At 43.2% G+C, this 20,534-nt stretch overlaps 1 protein-coding gene across 1 annotated transcript; it reads right to left on the reverse strand.

The window, feature by feature from the left end:
• Positions 1-88: 88 nt before the first annotated feature.
• Positions 89-10,466, reverse strand: LOC111958471 (calcitonin gene-related peptide type 1 receptor). The gene is made up of 14 exons (XM_023979728.2): positions 10,262-10,466; positions 5,733-5,806; positions 5,324-5,477; positions 4,765-4,875; positions 4,338-4,450; positions 4,145-4,236; positions 3,503-3,629; positions 2,169-2,322; positions 1,940-2,000; positions 1,740-1,806; positions 1,359-1,412; positions 1,121-1,285; positions 930-971; positions 89-788 (listed from the first exon to the last, which is right to left on the reverse strand). Exons 2-14 carry the CDS (start codon positions 5,781-5,783, stop codon positions 558-560), a joined length of 1,422 nt encoding a protein of 473 aa, XP_023835496.1. The 5' UTR covers positions 5,784-5,806; positions 10,262-10,466; the 3' UTR covers positions 89-557.
• Between the last annotated feature and the right edge of the window lie 10,068 nt (positions 10,467-20,534).

Here is a 20,534-nt window from a genome sequence, read left to right on the forward strand (position 1 = left end):
TCAAGGCTCTTGGGTCAGAGGTTGTTGTAGAGTCTCAGGCTCTTGGTTAGAGGTTGTTGTAGAGTCTCAGGCTCTTGGGTAGAGGTTGTTGTAGAGTCTCAGGCTCTTGGGTTAGAGGTTGTTGTAGAGTCTCAGGCTCTTGGGTCAGAGGTTGTTGTACAGTCGCAGGCTCTTCAGTCCACAGGATGAAACGGCAAGATTTATTCCTTACACTAATACCCTTAAGGTAGTGTAGGTAGTGTCCATTATTTACGCTAAAACCCTTAAGGTAGTGTAGGTAGTGTCCATTCCTTTACACAGGTGTCTCTAGTTAAGTGCCTATTCAGTCCTCGTAAAGTTAAAGTGAATCAGTTGAAGGTAACTGTATTTACCAGATCAAGAGGTTGAGTAGTGCTCCCTATAAACRTTCATGTAATGTTCATGTAATGTAAAATGTTCTAGAATATGGTGGAAAAAGAGCTCCAAATTGTCTGCAGTCATTTCAACTGAAAGTTTAACTGCCACTGTGTAACTGTACAGACCCAAGGCCTGCGACTTCCGACCTTCAGCCTCAGGCCTCAGGCAAAAGGGTTGTCCGACCGGAGTATGGTGGGTGTCACCGTCTCGATGTCGTGGTAGCTGTTCTTGCCGTTCATGTGTTCGGTGTGCCCGTCGATGCTGTAGCAGCGGTGCACCTCCGTCAGGGATGACGCCACGTATGAGGCTGAGCGGAAGACGTCTGCGTGGGCAAAGTTACTGCCAAACTGGATCCTCTGCTGGTTCCAGTGCCTTCGCAAAACACCTTGGACCTGGAAGAAAGAAAGTCCCATCGGACAAAAGTTGACATTGCTTCAACGTTATACCTTATCAATGTAACTATGGTCGCATCAACTCAGCTTTCTGATGGAGAGTTAGTTCAGAATTGACGTAATATCTCGCTGAAGTCTTACCTCGCCATTGAAGAAGCAGAAGATGGTGGCAACGAGGAGACCCTGAGGATAGAACGAGTATACTTCAACACAAAGAAGATAACACTAACCAGTTTGGGACACTACTCTAACTTAACTTCTAGAGTTGAGTTAAAAGTTCTAGAAGTTCTCTAGAGTTTTAGAAATTTGAGAATGTTCTAGAGTTGTCCTACCTGGTAGTGCATGAGGATGTTCATAATGTAGTCGTAGATCTCCAAGGCGAAGCGTCCCTGGGGTTTGTAGGGGAACAAGACAAACTGGATGCCCAGGAGAGGGACAAGGATCAGGGTGGCTCTCACAGCCTTCATGTAGAGGCTAGATTCAGCCTGATGGGTCACCTAAAATACAACTTTATCAGTCCATTTGTTACAGCAAATAGAGGAAATTATCTTCTGCTTGTTGGTGGATTACCTTCAGTTTGGTGATGAGGACACGCACAATGTTCAACAGGAAGAACAGATTCACCTGGAGAGAGAGGGGGAGTGAGAGGGGGAGGGAGGTAGGGATAGAGAAGGGGGGTAGGAGGGATGGAGAGGGAGGGAGGGGGAGAAGAGACAGAGAGAGAGAGAGAGAAAGATAGATATTTTGGAAATAAGCCAATGTGTCCAATGAGTCCAGCCAGAGACCAGCACATTATGTTCAAAGTAAATGTACTTAAAGTCCCACCCAGAGTATAAAGGAGACCTGAGGTTGATGACTCTTCTGTTTACAGTGATCACACAAGGAAAAGAACAGGGATGGTCGTAAACGTTAGTTATTGTACTTGGAATTGTGGCTTAAAGAAGGGCTCACCAGCAGGGCAGCACAGATGGGACCATGGATGATGTAGAGCAGGGATGTGTTTGAGCTGATCCAACAACTGTGGAGGAGAGAGGGAGATGCCAAGAGATATTTGACTCATGTGGACAACATGGCTTATCCATGAATTACTGTATGTGGCAGAGAATGGCATACTTATCAAAGACCAGAGAGAAAGTTATCAAAATACTTACTTATCATTGTAGTAGTAGCTTCGTGCTATTGCATGAATCAATGCAGGTATGAGTGGGAATCCTGGGAGATGATTCAATAATTGATTTTAATGGATGACATAATGGACAAACAACTGTAATTCAACATGAAATGAACATTTAGAAACATCCCTTAAAAAGGCAAACGTTGTATAATTGTGTAATAGTTAATTGTTTCGTTAGTTCGTGGTTTTGTGGTAACTTCACRTACCCCATCCAAGCAGGTAGTACCACATGAGGTGCTGTTTCTCAGCGAACACGGCCACCACGATGAGTGTGTGCAGGTAGATGCCCTCACACAGCATCCAGAAGTAGTTACAGCCAAACAGGTACAGGTGAATAAACATGATCACCTTACAGCTCACCTGGTGGTGGTGGGGTAGCAGAACTAGTATCAGCTTGGAATATCCCCCGTCAGTGTCAACTAACAGTCTATGGTTGAGCAGACATTTTTGTCTACTGAGCTTGGAAATGCTTTGCTCATTATTTACATCCTAAGTTAATTCTGTTCTTGTGAAACAGGTTGGGACCTTTAATATATAAACTTTTAATATATTTACACCTTTAATATACACTACCGTTCAAAAGTTTGGGGTTACTTAGAAATGTCCTTGTTTTTGAAAGAAAAGCAAAAATTTTGTCCATTAAAATAACATGAAATTGATCAGAAATACAGTGTAGACATTGTTAATGTTGTAAATGACTATTGTAGCTGGAAACGGCTGATATTTTATGGAATATCTACATAGGCGTACAGAGGCCCATTATCAGCAACCATCACTCCCGTGTTCCAATGGCACGTTGTGTTAGCTAATACAAGTTTATCATTTTAAAAGGCTAATTGAACATTAGAAACGCTTTTTCAATTACGTTAGCACAGCTGAAAACTGTTGTGCTGATTAAGGAAGCAATAAAACTGGCCTTCTTTAAACTAGTTGAGTATCTGGAGCATCAGCATTAGTGGGTTCGATTACAGCTTCAAAATGTCTAGAAACAAAGAACGTTCTTCTGAAACTCGTCAGTCTATTCTTGTTCTGAGAAATGAAGGCTATTCCATGTGAGAAATTGCCAAGAAACTGAAGATCTCGTACAACGCTGTGTACTAATCATCATACTGACAGGGTTGTACTGTACTAGTCCCTGGTTGTTAGTCATCATACTGACAGGGTTGTACTAGTCCCTGGTTGTTAGTCATCATACCTGATCAGGGTTGTACTGTACTAGTCCCTGGTTGTTAGTCATCATACTGACAAGGTTGTACTGTACTAGCCCTGGTTGTTAGACATCATACTGACAGGGTTGTACTAGTCCTGGTTGTTAGACATCATACTGACAGGGTTGTACTAGTCGCTGGTTGTTAGTCATCATACTGACAGGGTTGTATTAGTCCCTGGTTGTTGTCGTCATCATACTGACAGGGTTGTACTGTACTAGTCCCTGGTTGTTAGTCATCATACTGACAGGGTGTACTGTACTATCGCCTGGTTGTTAGTCATCATACTGACAGGGTTGTACTAGTCCCTGGTTGTTAGTCATCATACTCACAGGGTTGCTCTGCACTAGTCCCTGGTTGTTAGCCACCGCTGTCAACCAGATGATGGTGATGACTGAGTTCAACACAAATGAAAAAAATAGGTTTTTGTGGAGCGTTATCCTCTGGCAGCTTAGACTCCTGGTAGGGAAAGAAAGAAAATATCCGTATGTTGAATGGACAACAATGGAAGGGGATCAATGTACTTTCTTTATTGAGTTAAACTCCTTACAAGTCCTTATAAATACATTCTCCCCACATAATTTATGACGCTTGTGTCGTCAATGCCTCCTTATGAGTAGGCCCGTATGAATGACTTTTTCCTCCTTCTTTCCATAGAAAATAATTAAATTATTCAATCTAAAGTAAGAAAAACACCATATATATATATTAATATATATTTCTATATTTTATATATATTTCTATATAATTTAAAACAGTAGTGGGGAATGCTCTAAGTGAAGATTGTGTTAGTTTTTTATGATCATGTTTTGTAATTTTGTATTTTATTGGGTTTTGTGTTGATATGTGTGTTTATATTGTGCAGGGCTCATTTGAAAAAGACACTTGGTCTCAATATGACACCATGTTAAAATAAAGGTTAATAAAACCAATATAAAACAGGAGCATACTGACGGGCTAACAGAGTAACTTACTTGAAATGGAAAAATATTCCCAATGAGAAGAACAATGACGTTAGCGACAGTCCATGTCCAATCAGAACCAGGTAGTAGAGATTCATCGCTGTCTGAGAAAGAATACACCATGTCAACCTAACATGCATTACAATATAATATCMACAACAATATAACTACATTAAAAAGCTTATCAAAAGGTCACTTTTCTTACCACTCTTCCTGCGCTGGTGTATGCTGTACATTTGGTGTAGTTTGTCCATGTCCTGTTGCTCTCCGGGTGTAGAAACCAATTACCCGTTTCACTGCACACTTTGGACGCCATTTCTGGTGATTAGAAACAGAAGGTGAGTGGTGTAGTGCATCAACCAACGTGAGTCAACAGAAGAGTGGATAGGTGTGACACGCTCATCTCAGCAATCAACACAGCATTCATTCAAAAAGAGMGATATCCATTCATGAGAATAACTTTCATCCCTTTATCCATACTAAAATGAATGTTGAAAATAGCAAAGGACATTTCTCTAAAAGCCTAACAGAGAATACCCAGGTTGACTCGTACATTACCTCATACAGTCATACAATAATCTCTGTTCAATGTCGTTGGGTTGGAGAGACCAGYCAGGGTGCAAAATACAGACCTGCTGTGTCAAAGTCTTGGAAGTAGTCTGGACAGTGTTGGTTTGTAGTGAAGCCTGCCTCTGTGTCCTCCCAGCACAGCCAGCCATCCCACGTCCTGTTACACACTGGCCCTGAGTGAAGGGACACAACAACACACGCAGTTTAAAGGGATACTTCGGGATTTTGGCAATGAGCATGCTAGCAGATACCCATAGTCATCGCGCTAACGCTAGTTAGCATTGGCTCGCGAAACTACCTCTAACTTCCTTCATACTGCACACATAATAATGGTATCCACAAGTTCATCTGACTCTAGGGAAATAGATTTAGACAAAATCCGGAAGTATCCCTTTAAGCATACTTTTAAGTTGAAACTGAAACTGGGGGGTCAGTTCCTTAGAAGGTGATATTCACTGGGGTTAGGACCATTTCAGTTAAGACTGAAGATTGTTTCAAATTCAAATGGAACATGCTAAGAGTAAATTGAAATACTCTACCATGCAAATCATGAGATTGAAATTGAACAAATGAGCTACCCCCATTACAACCTGCACCACACCACCCTTAAGGGACCCTTACCTATTTTGTTGTGTTTGTCGTTTTTCATGATCTTCTGATAGCACTCAAACTGAGCAGTGACTATGGTGTTCCTGGTGACACCGATGTCGTGGTAGACGTTCTGGGTATGGTGCTGCTGGGAGTCATTCCCCTCAGGGCTCGCCAACACACACAGCTGAGAAAAAAACGGCTAACACTCAGAGGAAACGATACACTCACGGACAGGTAAGGAGATGATCATAGAGTATTTTAGCGTATCAAACCAAATCAAGAGAGTGAAAGTGTGGATTTGAGAGTTAAATATGAGTTATGATCATGTTTTAACGACTTTCAAGAGGAACCATATTCACTCTGCATGCCACAGTGAGTTTATAAAAGGCACATCGAGGACAAAGGGTAAATGACTTCACAACTTGGGTGAGTATATTACCTCAGTGACAGAACACAGCAACAGAAGTGAGAATATGCCGTTAGCATCCATCCTGGCTCTGCTGTCAACGGGTCCTGGAGGAGAGATAGAGACAGGTCAGCAGGTCTGTGAACGGTGGAAGGGGTTTTACTRAGAGGAAAATTTCACTCCCAGCCAAGCGAACTGCTATCTATGGCTCAGAGCCAAGACTGCTTGCAATAATCACCCTATCGGTCTCAGAGAGAGGGAGAAAATACTGCAGAAACAGGGAGAAGAGGGAGAGAGATCACAGTCATAATAATACACTAAAACAAGTTTTTTTTAAGAAAACCTTTATAGATCAATCTAGATTAACCATTCATATGATTGATTGCTATGTCACTCATATGATAAATTAATTACATTATTATCAATGACATTGTCACTTATATGAATGTTATGTCCAGGGGCGGAACTTTCACTGTGGACAAGGGGGACATGCTCCCCCACACATTCTGAAATTGCATTTTTGTCCCCCCAGTTTTATCATTGGAATGTGATACAAGACGAGGCAATGGTCTGCTTTAGGCCCATGCTTAAAAAAAATATTAATGTTCCCCCCCCACACACTTCTAAAATCAAAGTTGCGCCCCTGGTTATGTCACCACTGACATAGCCAACTACCCTATCACGTCCATGTCAGTAAACAAAACGTCTGAGTCTATTTCCAAATACACTTGTTTTGGTTTGAAMGCATTAAAGAGACACGTGTTGATGTGATGAAGCYATCAATCACACAGAACTGAACCCAGAACCGGCCCCTTTGGTCCTCTCCTCACTAATAAAATACACATGGAGGTGCAGCCCAATAGCATCTGTGAAGGGAACAGCACCAACTGACAAATATACTACCCGTAAAACTAAGATACCGTACATAGCGAGTAGTGGGTAATATAAATCTGTCTATCACACACATTCAGGTCCAGAACTATTCGGACATTGACCAAGTTATTATTATTTTAACTGTCAACCACAGTTTAAATTAATTAATGAATATAAGCTGAAAGGGCAGATTTCCAGCTTTAATTTGAGGGTATTTACATCCAAATCGGGTGAATGGTGTAGGAATTACAGCACTTTTTATATGTGGTGCCCCCTTTTTAAGGGACCAAAAGTAATTGGACAACTGGCTGCTCAGCTGTTCCATGGCTAGCTGTGTGTTATTCCCTCATTCGTTCATTTATAAGTAATCAGATAAAAGATCTAGAGTTGATTTCAAGTGTGGCTTTTGCATTCGGAATCTGTTGCTGTTAACCCTCAATATGAAGTCTGTCACTGCCAGTGAATCAAGCCATCATTAGGCTGACAAATCAAAACAAACCCATCAGAGAGATAAAACATGAGGTTTGGCCAAATCAACTATTTGGTACATTCTGAAAAAGAAAGAACACACTGGTGAGCTCAGGAACACCAAAAGGCCCGGAAGACCACGGAAAACAACTGTGATGGATGACAGAATTATTATTTCCCTGGTGAAAAGAAACCCCTTCACAACAGTTGTCCAGATCAAGAACACCCAGCAGGAGGTAGGCATATCTGTGTCAAAGTCAACATTCAAGAGAAAACTTCACCAGAGTAAATACAGACGGTTTAGCACAAGATGTAAACCACTGGCAAGCCTCAAAAACAGGAAGACCAGATCAGAGTTTGCCAAATAACATCTAAGAAAACCTGTACAGTTCTGGAACAACATCCTATGGACAGATGAGACAAAGATCAACTTGTACCAGACGGATGGGAAGAGAAGAGTATGCAGAAGGGAAGGAACTGCTCCTGATCCGAAGCATACCACCTCATCTGTGAAGCATGGTGGAGGTAGTGTTATGGCCATATATGGCTGCCAATGGAATTGGTTCCCTTGTATACAGATTCAGCCAAATGCTTCAAAACTCATTGGACGTCGCTTCACAGTGCAGATGGACAATGACCCGAAGCATCCTGCGAAAGCAACCCAATGCTTTTTTAAGGCAAAGAAGTGGAATGTCAATCACCTGACCTGAATCCAATTGCGCATGCACTTCCCTTGCAGAAGGCAAAACTGAAGGCAAAATGCCCCAAGAACAAGCAGGAACTGAAGACAGCTGCAGTAAAGGCCTGACGGAGCATCACCAGAGAAGAAACCCAGTATCTGGTGATGTCTATGGGTTACAGACTTCAGGCAGTTATTGACTGCAAAGGATTTGCAACCAAGTATTAAAACTCACAATATAATTTATGATTATGTTAGTTTGTCCAATGACTTTTGAGCCCCTAAAATTGGGTGGCCACATAAAAAGTGCTGTAATTCCTACACCGTTCACCCGATTTGGAGGTAAATACCCTTAAATTAAAGCTGAAAGTCTGCACTTTCAGCTCACATTCATTATTTAATTTCAATTTAATTTATTTTCAACTCCAATATGCTGTGTTTCCTTCCAAATCCATTGTGGTGGCGTACGGAGCCAAAATGATAATAACTTGGTCAATGTCCAAATATTTATGGACCTGACTGTAAATCCACAGGGATCTCGGCTACTCAAACTCCCACCGCTGGATATTAATGCATTAGCTATCTTTTTCTAAAACAAAAACAGAGCTAGCGACGGTCGTTCCCCAAACATGCAGCGTCAGGTTTAAACCATCAGCTTGGCAATAAGACAAAAGCACTTCTCTTCTCTGAAGCCAAGCAGAATAACAGCAGGCCCAACCATGATAACCTTGTGCCCTTCCTGAAGCACCAGGGAGGAACAGCAGGGAGGAACAGCAGGGAAGGGCCTGAGAGACATGTCAGGGTTTCCTCTCCAAGCTTTCCTGGGTCATAACATGAAGGGTTGAGTCGGCCAACACCCCCAAAGGTTCCACAGTACCAAATTAATGGAATTCACGAGGGGGTGAGGAGAGAGAGTTTGTGAGAGAGCTTGGCAGAACCAAGGAAACATGGAGGTATTTACCCCCCCCCCCCCCCCCCTCCCCCCTACCATCCTCTCTCTCTCCTTCTCCTATCCCTGTCTCTCTCTCCTCTATCCCTCTCTCTATTTCTCCCCCCCTCTCTTTCTCACTTTCCTGCAGTAGCCCCATCCCAGCCCTCCTAAATCAGGAAGCACTTGTCAACCCTCTGACAGTTTGTTTAACTTATGTCCTTCTCCAACACACCCCTGGAAATGTACCCAAATCTTTCCACTGACCAAAACCCTGGTCAACACACAGTGCTTTCTCTCTTAAAGGTGCACATTCAGGGGCACCAAGCCCATTCCACTGTGTAGCTAGGACACCTGAAGATGAAAGTGTTGTTGCACATGTTTTGTTACAGCATGCCCTGCAACCAGTGCTTGACTTGGACTGAAATAGGTGCCTGTACTGTTTATATTTAGGTGCAGGAGCTCCACAATACTTTTGAGCTAATAATCTATATGAAGAATAGGAGCTCAAGCAGTAGAAACGTTGAGGTGCCGGTACTCAGCTCCGGTGAGCTCCTGCCGAAGTCAAGCACCGCCTGCATCTGTATAGTGTATTGAAATAAGGTAACCCTTTGGTCAGTGTGTGTGTACTCTCACATCTCATCTCTTTGGAATGGAATATTTTCACATCAATGAATTGCAGCAAAACCAATCACCAATGTGTGTACATTTGACATGGTGCTGCTTCTGAAGTCAGAACCAAAGCCTTCTATCAATCTGTTTAGACTGACCATGGTGCTTTTGTAACCACGTAACCATGGTAATGAGACGTTTGCCAGCAGACATCTGCAGTCCAGACTATTTCGTAACAGGCAGTGTGAGCCATTCAGCAGGCATCAAGAAGTGGCTTCCAGTTCCAGACATACTCCAAACTGTCTGAATCTCCCTGACAACAGCTAGTGAAGGTTCTATTATCCTGAGAAGGACCAATGTCATCATAGAACTCAGTGAAGCTGCACAACCAGCCAATATGTGGCATTGTAATGCTCAAAAGAAAGAACATTAAAAATAACAAGATGACAAGTTGGTTGAAATGCGATGAAACTTCTATAGTATCCCCTTGTGTGTGAAGGATATAGCCGTTGATATGTGTTATTTCCTTTGTTCATATTGTCGTGTACGCTTGTCTCCCTGCCTTTCGTGAAGTTTTCTTTCTAGAAGTGCATATAATCCTGTCGTGCTGCATCACACCATGGCCAGCCCTATCTATCTAAACCATATTATCCCTTAGCATTTCATCATCTTCAAACTCCCTCTTACATAAAAATGCAGATAACAACAACAACAACAACAACAACAACAAGGTAGGAGTGGACGTAAACCGGGATGTTTAAACAACTGTTCTTCAGAAGGAACTCTGCATGGTTGATCAAGCTTTATTAGCTCTTGACCCAATCTTAACAATCAACAATATACTATCACTTTATTATCATTCGACCTATTTGTGCAGACATTTTTATTCTGATCCACCTTGATAACCAACCCAAACCCAATCAGAACCAATTTCAGAAATAGACCAGAAATTATTCAAATCTGTCATTCTGCTGGACTGGAATTCATTAAAATGTGTCTTACCTTACTGAGAAATGTAGCCTTCAAATGAAAAGAAAATAGCAAATTCTGCTTTTCCCGACCCTTTTTCCAGAGCGCTAATAGTCCGGTTGTCCTTTCACTGATGGTTCAATCCAGTGTGCTCTACGGTAAAAGCGAGGAGAGGAGCTCGAGCTTCAAATTGAAATTGATCCACTACAGTGGCATCCTGTGACATCATCACAAACCGCCTCTTCCTTCCGAGGGTCTCATCCCCTTTTGGACTGCTGATGTCAGAATGCCCTCAGTCTGGCTCTGATTTAGACTATTTTACATCTCTATATTCGTTGGGAGTGTCACATTTCGACTACAATTGAATTAGACTGACCGACATTTTCCAAATTTGATAGGCCTATACACATTTTTTAAATTATAAAATAAGCTCAAAACTTCTAAAATATATATAGTTTAATGTAACCTAAAGCACATACTTTACTTACGTGATCCATCTTCCCATTTCTTTGACCAAAAATAAGCCACACTTTTTCACCTTGCTTAAAGTCCAATACTGCCTCTCTGTGGGGTAAACATGGAACGGCAAGGGACACAAACACGCACATACTGTACAGACACTCTTAACACCCACATTATTTTATTGTTGTATTGTTTGAATTTTATTTCGTATTTATATATCGTTGTATTTAACATTTGTGTGACTGTTTTTTAAATATATTGAATTTCTTACCCCTGGAGGAGTARCTGCTGCTTCTGCAAAAACTAATGGAGATCCAAATAAACAAACAAACAAGTTGAGCCACATTATTTGACTTCCATGTTTCTCTCTGAACGTTCAATAATGTTGCATCCTCCTGGACAAACCCCAGGTTTAGAATCCTAATTATAAACTGGGTTGTTCAAGCCCTGAATGCTGATTGGCTGACAGCCATGGTATATCAGACCGTATACCAAAAATAAAACATTTATTTTTACTGCTCTAATTACGTTGGTAACCAGTTTCTAATAGCGATTAAGGCACCTCAGGTGTTTGTGGTAGATTGGCCGTGGTAGATTGGCCAACCTCCGTGCCTTATTGCTTAATTATAATGTAGTTATAGAGGGTATCCATAAGAGACGGGATCTTTGTTAGATACAGATATTGGAACTGGCAAGGAAAAAAGACAACTTGAAATCACTGAAAGCTGATGTGAATATTTGTTTGTACAGTATACTTACTTTCATTTGGCACTACTTCAAGGAGCCTAATCAATTTCACTCACTGAACCATCTGTAGCCTACACAGCATTTGAATTACCATGACACTGAATCAAAATCCACTGCAGAAAGGTAACCTATTTCATGGTCTGCCAGTCATTGGAGAGAGTCATTTCCTGAACCCAGACACAGCTTTGATCAATTTTGACCCATTTAATTCTCGGGATGAAAATGTACAAATTAACAAGTGGCATTACATGTCACTCCAGGGGTCTTTGAGTCTAAAGGCAACTAAAAAATCCTTAACTTGTGTGAAGCCTAGTTAAGCAAAGGGATTGTAATGCAAAAGGAACTGAGAAAATGATTACTGTAGCTCTGATGCTGTTTCGGATGGTTCTAAGGATAAGAGACAAACTCATTAGCTCTCTTATGGGATAACTCAGATTAAAGCAAGAAATGAACGTTTCATATTTATTTTAATGACATTGCTCACTGGGTTTGACACAATAGCTATTTCAAAACCCTTAAATTATCCTTATTAAGGGCGCTCAGTCATTGCTAAGCATCTATAAAATCTCTTAGAACACAACCACTGGTCATTAAGTCAGCCATAACAAATGTCTTGTTTTCAGCTGTTGCTCCATGACATTAAAACACCCAATTATTCTGCTGCATAATGTACTTCTTTGATTCACTTCATTCATCCATGTTATTAGTGGTGCAAATCTCCGCTCACACGCGTGTTCTCTGTACCAACTTCATTGCTAACACATCAACAGGGCCATGTTCTAGAAAATAACGCAGGCTGGAGAAGTGGTGAGATGTTTTCAAACAGTGTTTTTTTTAATGTAAAGTTAAATGTGGAGGGGCTGAGAGACCCTTTACGAAGCCATACAGGGAAGGTAGGTCTCTCGTGACTGATTGTTAACATAAATGTTAACATAAATGGAGTAGCTGGCCAGCGCACAGGAGATCTGGTTCTGGGTTCTGAGATTAGGCCTTCCAGGACTTCAGGAGTAAAGAGCATTTGAGCGATTTTCCCCTGGAATGTTGAGAATACATTCTGGAAGCCATAATGTGGCTCAAACTATTCTGCTTCTTCTCACACCTGTCAATCAACATGGTCAAGAAGAGTAGAGTGCATTTAAACTAGGCTGTCCAACCTGCATACAGCCTGAGGGCACTATCAATCAAAACCAGAATCCAGAAATGTCAGGTGTCAGGGAGTAACACAAAACAAAGCTCTTCTTGTATTCTGATATGAATTTAAACTTTTATAGACTCACAGATTGGAACCGTTACTTCTGAAACTCTAACCCCACATCCCCAGTCAATCTCCTGGGAGCTAAAGGTGACTTCTATATTTTTTATTAAACTAGGCAAGTCAGTTAAGAACAAATTCTTATTTACAATGACAACCTACCCCAGGCAACGCTGGGTCAATTGTGCACCGTCCTATGGGACACCCAATCATGGCCAGATGTGATACAGCCTGGATTCAAACCAGGGACTGTAGTGACACCTCTTCCACTGAGATGCAGTGCCTTAGACCGCTGCGCCACTCGGGAGCTATACCAAGTCTGGCAACCATGAAGCATCATTTTGACAAGCAGTGCACGACATCTGGGCCCTGGTTAAACATAAGCTGGCTGAGACATCTGCCTGCCAGGGACATAAGCCACAGAGTGTGGCACATGCCACCCCCATCCACTGACTCAAGCTGAAGGAAAATGAGCATGTTATTTATTCATGGTAGAGTAGACACACTGACAGTTGGCACAGTCAGACAGCCAAGTGAATCACTTACTAGAAGTGTCTCCTATATGTGACAAAGCAGTGCTGTGTCGCCGCAGGACAGTGTTCTCAGAATCACTGGTGCTTCAACTGTACCTGTCACCTAGACTGTTATTAGAATCTTGTCTATGGAGGGATTGAGGGAGGAAGAGAAGGGAAAAAGACTATTAGACTGTTATCCTGTCTATGGATAACCACCTAAAAGAAAGCTATTCCCAAACCTTCCGTAACAAAGAAATCAACTAAAGAGAGATGAACCTGGAGAAGAGTCCCCTAGGCAAGCTGGTCCTGGGGCTCTGTTCACAAACACAAACACACCTCACAGAGCCCCAGGACAGCACCACAATTAGACCCAACCAAATCATGAGAAAACAAGAAGATAATTACTTGACACATTGGAAAGAATTCATAAAGAAACAGAGCAAACTAGAATTCTATTTGGCACTAAACAGAGAGTACATCGTGGCAGAATACCTGACCACTGTGACTGACCCAAACTTAAGGAAAGCTTTGACTATGTACAGACTCAGTGAGCATAGCCTTGCTATTGAGAAATGCCACCGTGGCAGACCTGACTCTCAAGAGAAGACCAGGATATGTGCACACTGCCCACAAAATGAGGTGGAAACTGAGCTGCACTTCCTAACCTCCTGCTAAATGTATGACCATATTAGAGAACACTATTTCCCTCAGATTACACAGATCCACAAAGAATTTGAAGTCAACCCAATTTGGATAAACTCCCATATCTACTGGGTGAAATACCACAGTGTGCCATCACAGCAGCAACATTTTCTGACCTGTTGCACAAGAAAAGGGCAACAAGTGAAGAACAAACGCCGTAGTAATAAACTCAGCAAAAAAAGAAGTGCCTTTTTCAGGAACCTGTCTTTCAAATGATAATTCGTAAAATCCAAATAACTTCACAGATCTTCATTGTAAATGGTTTAAACACTGTTTCCCATGCTTGTTCAATGAACCATAAACAATTAATGAACATGCACCTGTGGAATGGTCGTTAAGACACTAACAGCTTACAGACGGTACGCAATTAAGGTCACAGTTATGAAAACTTAGGACACTAAAGAGGCCTTTTTACTGACTCTGAAAAACACTGCAAGGAGTTTTTCTGCTGCAAGGAGGCTGAGGACTGCAGATGTGGCCAGGGCAATAAATTGCATGTCAGTACTGTGAGGGCAATAAATTGCAATGTCCGTACTGTGAGATGCCTAAGACAGCACTACAGGGAGACAGGACAGGTCAGGTCAGGTGATTGTCCTCACAGTGGCAGACCACATGTAACAACAGCTGCACAGGATCGGTACATCCGAACATCACACCTGCAGGACAGTACAGGATGGTAACAACAACAACTGTCTGAGTTACACCAGGAACGCACAATTCCTCCATCAGTGCTAGACTGTCCGCAATAGGCTGAGAGAGGCTGGACTGAGGGCGTGTAGGCCTGTTGTAAGGCAGGTCCTCACCAGACATCACCGACAACAACGGGCCACAAAACCCACCGTCGCTGGACCAAGACGGACTGGCAAAAAGTGCTCTTCACTGACGAGTCGCGGTTTTGACTCACCAGGGGGGATGGTCAGATTCGCGTTTATCGCCGACGGAATGAGCGTTACACGAGGCCTGTACTCTGGAGCGGGATCGATTTGGAGGTGGAGGGTCCATCATGGTCTGGGACGGTGTGTCACAGCATCATCGGACTGAGCTTGTTGTCATTGCAGGCAATCTCAATGCTGTGCGTTACAGGGAAGACATCCTCCTCCCTCATGTGGTACCCTTCCTGCAGGCTCATTCTGACATGACCCTCCAGCAGACAATGCCACCAGCCATACTGCTTGTTCTGTGCGTGATTTCCTGCAAGACAGGAATGTCAGTGTTCTGCCATGGCCAGCTAAAAGCCTGGATCTCAATCCCATTGAGCACGTCCGGGACTGTTGGTGCGGAGGGTGAGGGCTAGGGCCATTCCCCCAAAAATGTCTGGGAACTTGCAGGTGCCTTGGTGGAGAGTGGGGTAACATCTCACAGCAAGAATGGCAAATCTGGTGCAGTCATGAGGAGGAGTTGCATTGCAGTACTTAATGCAGCTGGTGGCCACACCAGATACTGACTGTTACTTTTGATTTTGAATCCCCCCCCCCCCTTTGTTCACGGACACATTATTCCATTTCTGTAAGTTACATGTCTGTGAGACTTGTTCAGTTTATGTCTCAGTTGTTGAATCTTGTTATGTTCATACAAATATTTACACAGTTAAGTTTGCTGAAAATAAACGCAGTTGACAGTGAGTGTTTATTATCTACTTCACTTGCTTTGGCAATGTTAACATATGTTTCCATGCCAATACAGCCATTGAATTGAAATTGAAAGAGAGAGAGAGAGAGAGAGCGAGAGAGAAGTCATGCAGAAGAACGGCTCCTGACTTGTTATAACTTTTTGGTTGTTAAGAGCGAGATTGACACGATTAAATTAGCAAAAAATGTATAGGTAATCAAATTGTACAACTGAAGATCGACACAGGAGGAAAAGATTAACAAAGATTGAGTTAAAAGACCAATCTTAATCGTGCTAGCTAGCCAAATTCAAATCTGTCAGCTGTTTACCATCTAGCCCAACTGTTTACTGGTGTAACCATAGCAACATGGCCACTGAGGCAGCACCAGCAGAGACTGAGAGACTTTCCCCCCTTTTTTTGGAATATCCAGCAGAAATCAAATCAAGGAAGGGAAGAATCAATTTTAACACAGAATTCTGAGGGAGAACCCAGAAACTTTGTTTGCCGACTGCTCACAAAACAGGACTGTTACAAACCTGTTATTTTACACAGACCACACTACTGCCTGTAACCAGCATTTCAGCTATACCACAAAAAAAGGCATCTGCAAGGGAAGGCAAATCCACATTTTTGAGGACAGCGATAAGGACCAGGAAAACAGGTTTCTGACAGTAAACATGTATCAGAACGGCACTGCCATGGTCCAGGGCAGTGAGTCTGCACTCAGCTCTGTTGTGCAGGACTTCCCCACCCTAACGAAGATAGCGGAAAGCAAAAAGAAAAGGACAGCACCCCGACCTCTCCCCTCACCTCATACACCCAACAGCAGGACCATCCTCCCTGCCTGCCTACAAACCCAGAGCCAAGACCACACTACCATCAGCCTGCTGAGAGACAGGCTGGCTCTGTTAGAGGTATGGGTTACTGAGCTGAAGGAGCAGCCCCCAGCTACACCACCACCAGCCCAGACACAGAGCTTCTCCAGGACCAGATCAACCAGTGCAGGACCCAGCTGAAGATCTCTGTCCAGGAGCTGAGAGAGAGCCTTACCACAGCTCTTGGGGTAAAGGGAGATGAGGAGAGAGCTGGTGCAGGTAAAGAGGAGATGGAAAAATAGTTGTCTGTCATCAAGAGAGTGCTACAGCACAGAGAACAGACTGTAGACACTCCCAGAGAGAAGCTGCAGCCCTCACCACCCTAACAAACCACTGACCCACCTTTACCCACAACCCCCCCATACCGACACTTTACCCACACCTGTAAAGGGTTGCGTCAATCAAATCTGGTAACAGGATAAAATGTGATTCAGAGTCACCGAATATACTTTAAGTATTTTTATTAAACACAAGTGATAAATGGTAAATGCAATTTTCGTATCTACAGGTTCACTGTATCACCACGCAGGGTAAGCAGAGAACTGGCCAACACCCTAACGGTATCTTCTTTAATACTCTGACAGTAGTAGTTCCTGCTTCCGAGCCGGCCTGTCAGAGTTGAGACTCAGTGTGGTTTAGACTTACTGGCCTGTCATTGGCGTTGGCGCTGTGAGGATCTGTGTTTATTGCACTATAACCCAATACTATATCACATGTGATTGAATATTAGCAACTGTTGGCCTGGGTGTCTGTGTGTGTGTGCTGGAAGTAACATTTTGCCCCAGATAAGTGTGCTGAGAAGCTGTGGTTAACTTGAGCGAGAACAGTATGCTTTCTATGCAGGTGCAAATAGCTCAAACAATGTTACAGAACTGTCTGACCTCAGTCTCTAGGGTGTGGGAGCGTAATCTACACAGCAACACCCCAATGAAACCCTGCATGCAGAGTTCTGTAAGATTATCCTACATGTCCAGAGGAAAACTACAAACAATGCATGCAGGGCAGAATTAGGCCAATATCCACTAATAATAAAAACTCAAAAAAGAGCAATTAAGTTTTGGAAACATCTAAAATACAGTGACCCCCTCTCATATCACTACCAAGCCCTGCAATGCCAGAGCTGAGCAAAGAAAAGAGTCCCCTCATCCAGCTGGTCCTGGGGTGAGTTCACAACCTGTTCTATTAACACACTGAAGCCTCAGGACCAGAACATCCAATATCAGGATAAACCAAATTACAAACACAGTCAAAACAAAACTATATTGCTTATTGGGAAACACAAGCACAAGCACAAAGCAAAATGCAGTGCTATCTGGCCCTAAATCGACAGTACACTGTGGCTAAATATTTGACCATGGTTACTGATCAAAACCTTAGAAAAACCTTGACAAAGTACAGGCTCAGTGAGCACAGCCTTGCCATTGAGAAGGGTAGACACAGGAAAACCTGGCTCCCTGTAGAGGAAGAGCTGTGCAACCACTGCACAACAGCAGAACCTGAGACAGAGCTGCATTTCCTGACAAAATGTAAAAATATAGACACGCTCTGACCTTAGTTATCTCTGTTTTCTTTATTATTTTGGTTAGGTCAGGGTGTGACGAGGGTGGGTATGCTAGTGTTGTATTGTCTAGTTTTTTTGTATGTCTAGGGGTTTTGGTAGTCTAGGTATATGTATGTCTATGGTGGCCTGAATTGGTTCCCAATCAGAGGCAGCTGTTTATCGTTGTCTCTGATTGGTGATCATATTTAGGTTGCCATTTTTCCTTTTGGTTTTGTGGGTTCTTGATCTATGTTTAGTTGCCTGTCTGCACTATCCATATTAGCTTCACGGTTCGTTTTGTTATTTTGTTTGTTTTGTTCAGTGTTCGTTCTTTAAATAAAGAAGAATGTACGCTTATCACGCTGCGCCTTGGTCTCCTCCTTACGACGGCCGTGACAGAAGAACCCACCACAAAAGGACCAAGCAGCGTGAAAAGGAGGAGCAGCGTTTTATGGAAAAATGGACCTGGGAGGAGATACTGGATGGAGCAGGACCCTGGACGCAGGCTGGGGAGTATCGCCTTCCGAAGGAGGAAATTGAGGCAGCAAAAGCGGAACGGCGATATTATGAGGAGAAATACAAACAAGGCAAGCACGAGAGGCAGCCCCAATAAAAATAATTTGGGGGGCACACGAGGAGATTGGCTGAGTCAGGTTGGAGACATGAGCCAACTCCTCGTGCTTACCGTGGGGAGCGTGTGACTGGTCAGGCACCGTATTTTGCAGAAATGCGCACGGTGTCTCCAGTTCCCATTCATAGCCCGGTGCGCTCTATTCCAACTCCTCGCATTTGCCGGGCTAGAATGGGCATCCAACCAGGACGCATTGAGCCAGCTCTATGTTCCAGATCTCCAATGCGTCTCCACGGCCCAGTGTATCCTGTGCCTCCTCCCCGCACTCGCCCTGAGGTACGTGTCCCCAGCCCGGTACCACCAGTGCCGGCACCACGCACCAGGCCTCCAGTGCTCCTCCAGAGTCCAGTACGTCCTGTTCCTGCTTCTCGTATTCGCCCTGAGGTGCGTGTCCTCAGCCTGGTACCACCAGTTCCGGCACCACGCATCAGGCTTCCAGTGCGCTTCCACAGTCCAGAGCTTCCGGCGACAGTACCCAGTCCAGAGCTTCTGGCGACAGTACCCAGTTCAGAGCTTCATGGCGACAGTACCCAGTCCAGAGCTTCTGGCGACAGTACCCAGTTCAGAGCTTCATGGCGACAGTACCCAGTTCAGAGCTTCAGGCGACAGTACCCAGTTCAGAGCTGTTATTTTGTTTGTTTTGTTCAGTGTTCGTTCTTTTAATAAAGAAGAATGTACGCTTACCACGCTGCGCCTTGGTCTCCTCCTTACGACGGCCGTGACAGAGAGATACATATTTGCCTAATTGGTATGATTATACAACAGCTAAGGGCAAAAATCAATCAGTCAATATAAACATGGAATGCGAATAAATTGCCTTCAATATTATAACTAACACACATCCCTATGCTTTCACTGACTAACTGAGTCTCATTCCTAGAACATCTCAGCCACTCCATTAGTTACACAGRGTGTGTGTTGATGGGCATAAATCAATGATGGGTTCGACACGAAAGACCATCACAACAAAATCTGAGGAGAGCCTGCAGAACTAATGACGGGTGAGAAACTCTCATCTATATTTAGCCAGCGTCTCTAACATGCATAATGAAAACATGCAGGAGGCACTTTAAGAAATTGCAGAAAGTGTGTGGGTGTGTGTGTGTGCGTGAGACATTCCAATCAACAGAGCTCTGTATGGAGAGTCAGTAACGACAAGCATCAGTCATATCAGGATACATCAGGAATGACACAGGAGACATACCCTCCATCCATCAAACCACAGTACAATCACGRGCCTGTGGCGTCTGTTAGTGGGAGGGCTCTTTTGCATAAAAAGAAGGCATGTGTAATATGTAATACATTTAGCATAGTGTGCTTTATTCATCGAAAACCCATCTAACTGATGATCCAAGTTACAGAACTAATCTAAACCTACACGGAATTGAAATATTGTAACATAAAACCTACAAGGTTCAGAACCCAGATCATCGACATGACTCAAAAGTCAAGACCCTGTTTCCCACTGAGTTAGAGCCTAAGTATTAGCTTAGAGGAACACCAATCTTTATGCTCCAGACCAGACCAGGTCACCAGGCTAGCATTGCTCACATGTCATTAACATGGTCACATTAGCCTGGAATCCAAACTGATGTGCTCCTCATGTTGAAGACTGTTAGCTCACCCATCGAATGTTCTGTCCCCTTACATGTCTCTCAGACACCAGCAGCTGTTGTTTGAACGCTCTGTGATCACTCAAGCTTTCAGGGGAAATGACCATTTCAGCTCATTACCACAATAACGTGAATATGTCCCGTCAATGGAACTCCTAAGGAGAGCCTATGATCATTCTAGCAATAGTGTTCTAATTATTCAATTCCCTTTGTTATTTATTAACATTTCCCAGACTGCTTTGCGTGTTGCTTGTCCACATTCCATCCTTGCAGCTTTGAGGGACACACAGCTTTATTATTATTGCAATTGTTTTTATTGTTTTTTAAAGGTGAGAGGGACACAGGTTTGACAGTAACAAA

The sequence above is a fragment of the Salvelinus sp. IW2-2015 genome, linkage group LG34 (assembly GCF_002910315.2).
Source record: "Salvelinus sp. IW2-2015 linkage group LG34, ASM291031v2, whole genome shotgun sequence".
In the NCBI taxonomy this organism is placed as follows: domain Eukaryota; kingdom Metazoa; phylum Chordata; class Actinopteri; order Salmoniformes; family Salmonidae; genus Salvelinus; species Salvelinus sp. IW2-2015.

Excerpts from the sequence above, each read along its gene's own strand:
- LOC111958471 (XM_023979728.2), bottom strand. The coding sequence starts at position 5,783 with ATGGATGCTAACGGCATATTCTCACTTCTGTTGCTGTGTTCTGTCACT. Across the intron at positions 1,413-1,739 it reads CCATCTGTGCTGCCCTGCTG|GTGAATCTGTTCTTCCTGTT; the intron begins GTGAGCCCTTCT and ends CTCTCTCTCCAG. Across the intron at positions 1,286-1,358 it reads TCCTCATCACCAAACTGAAG|GTGACCCATCAGGCTGAATC; the intron begins GTAATCCACCAA and ends GTTGTATTTTAG.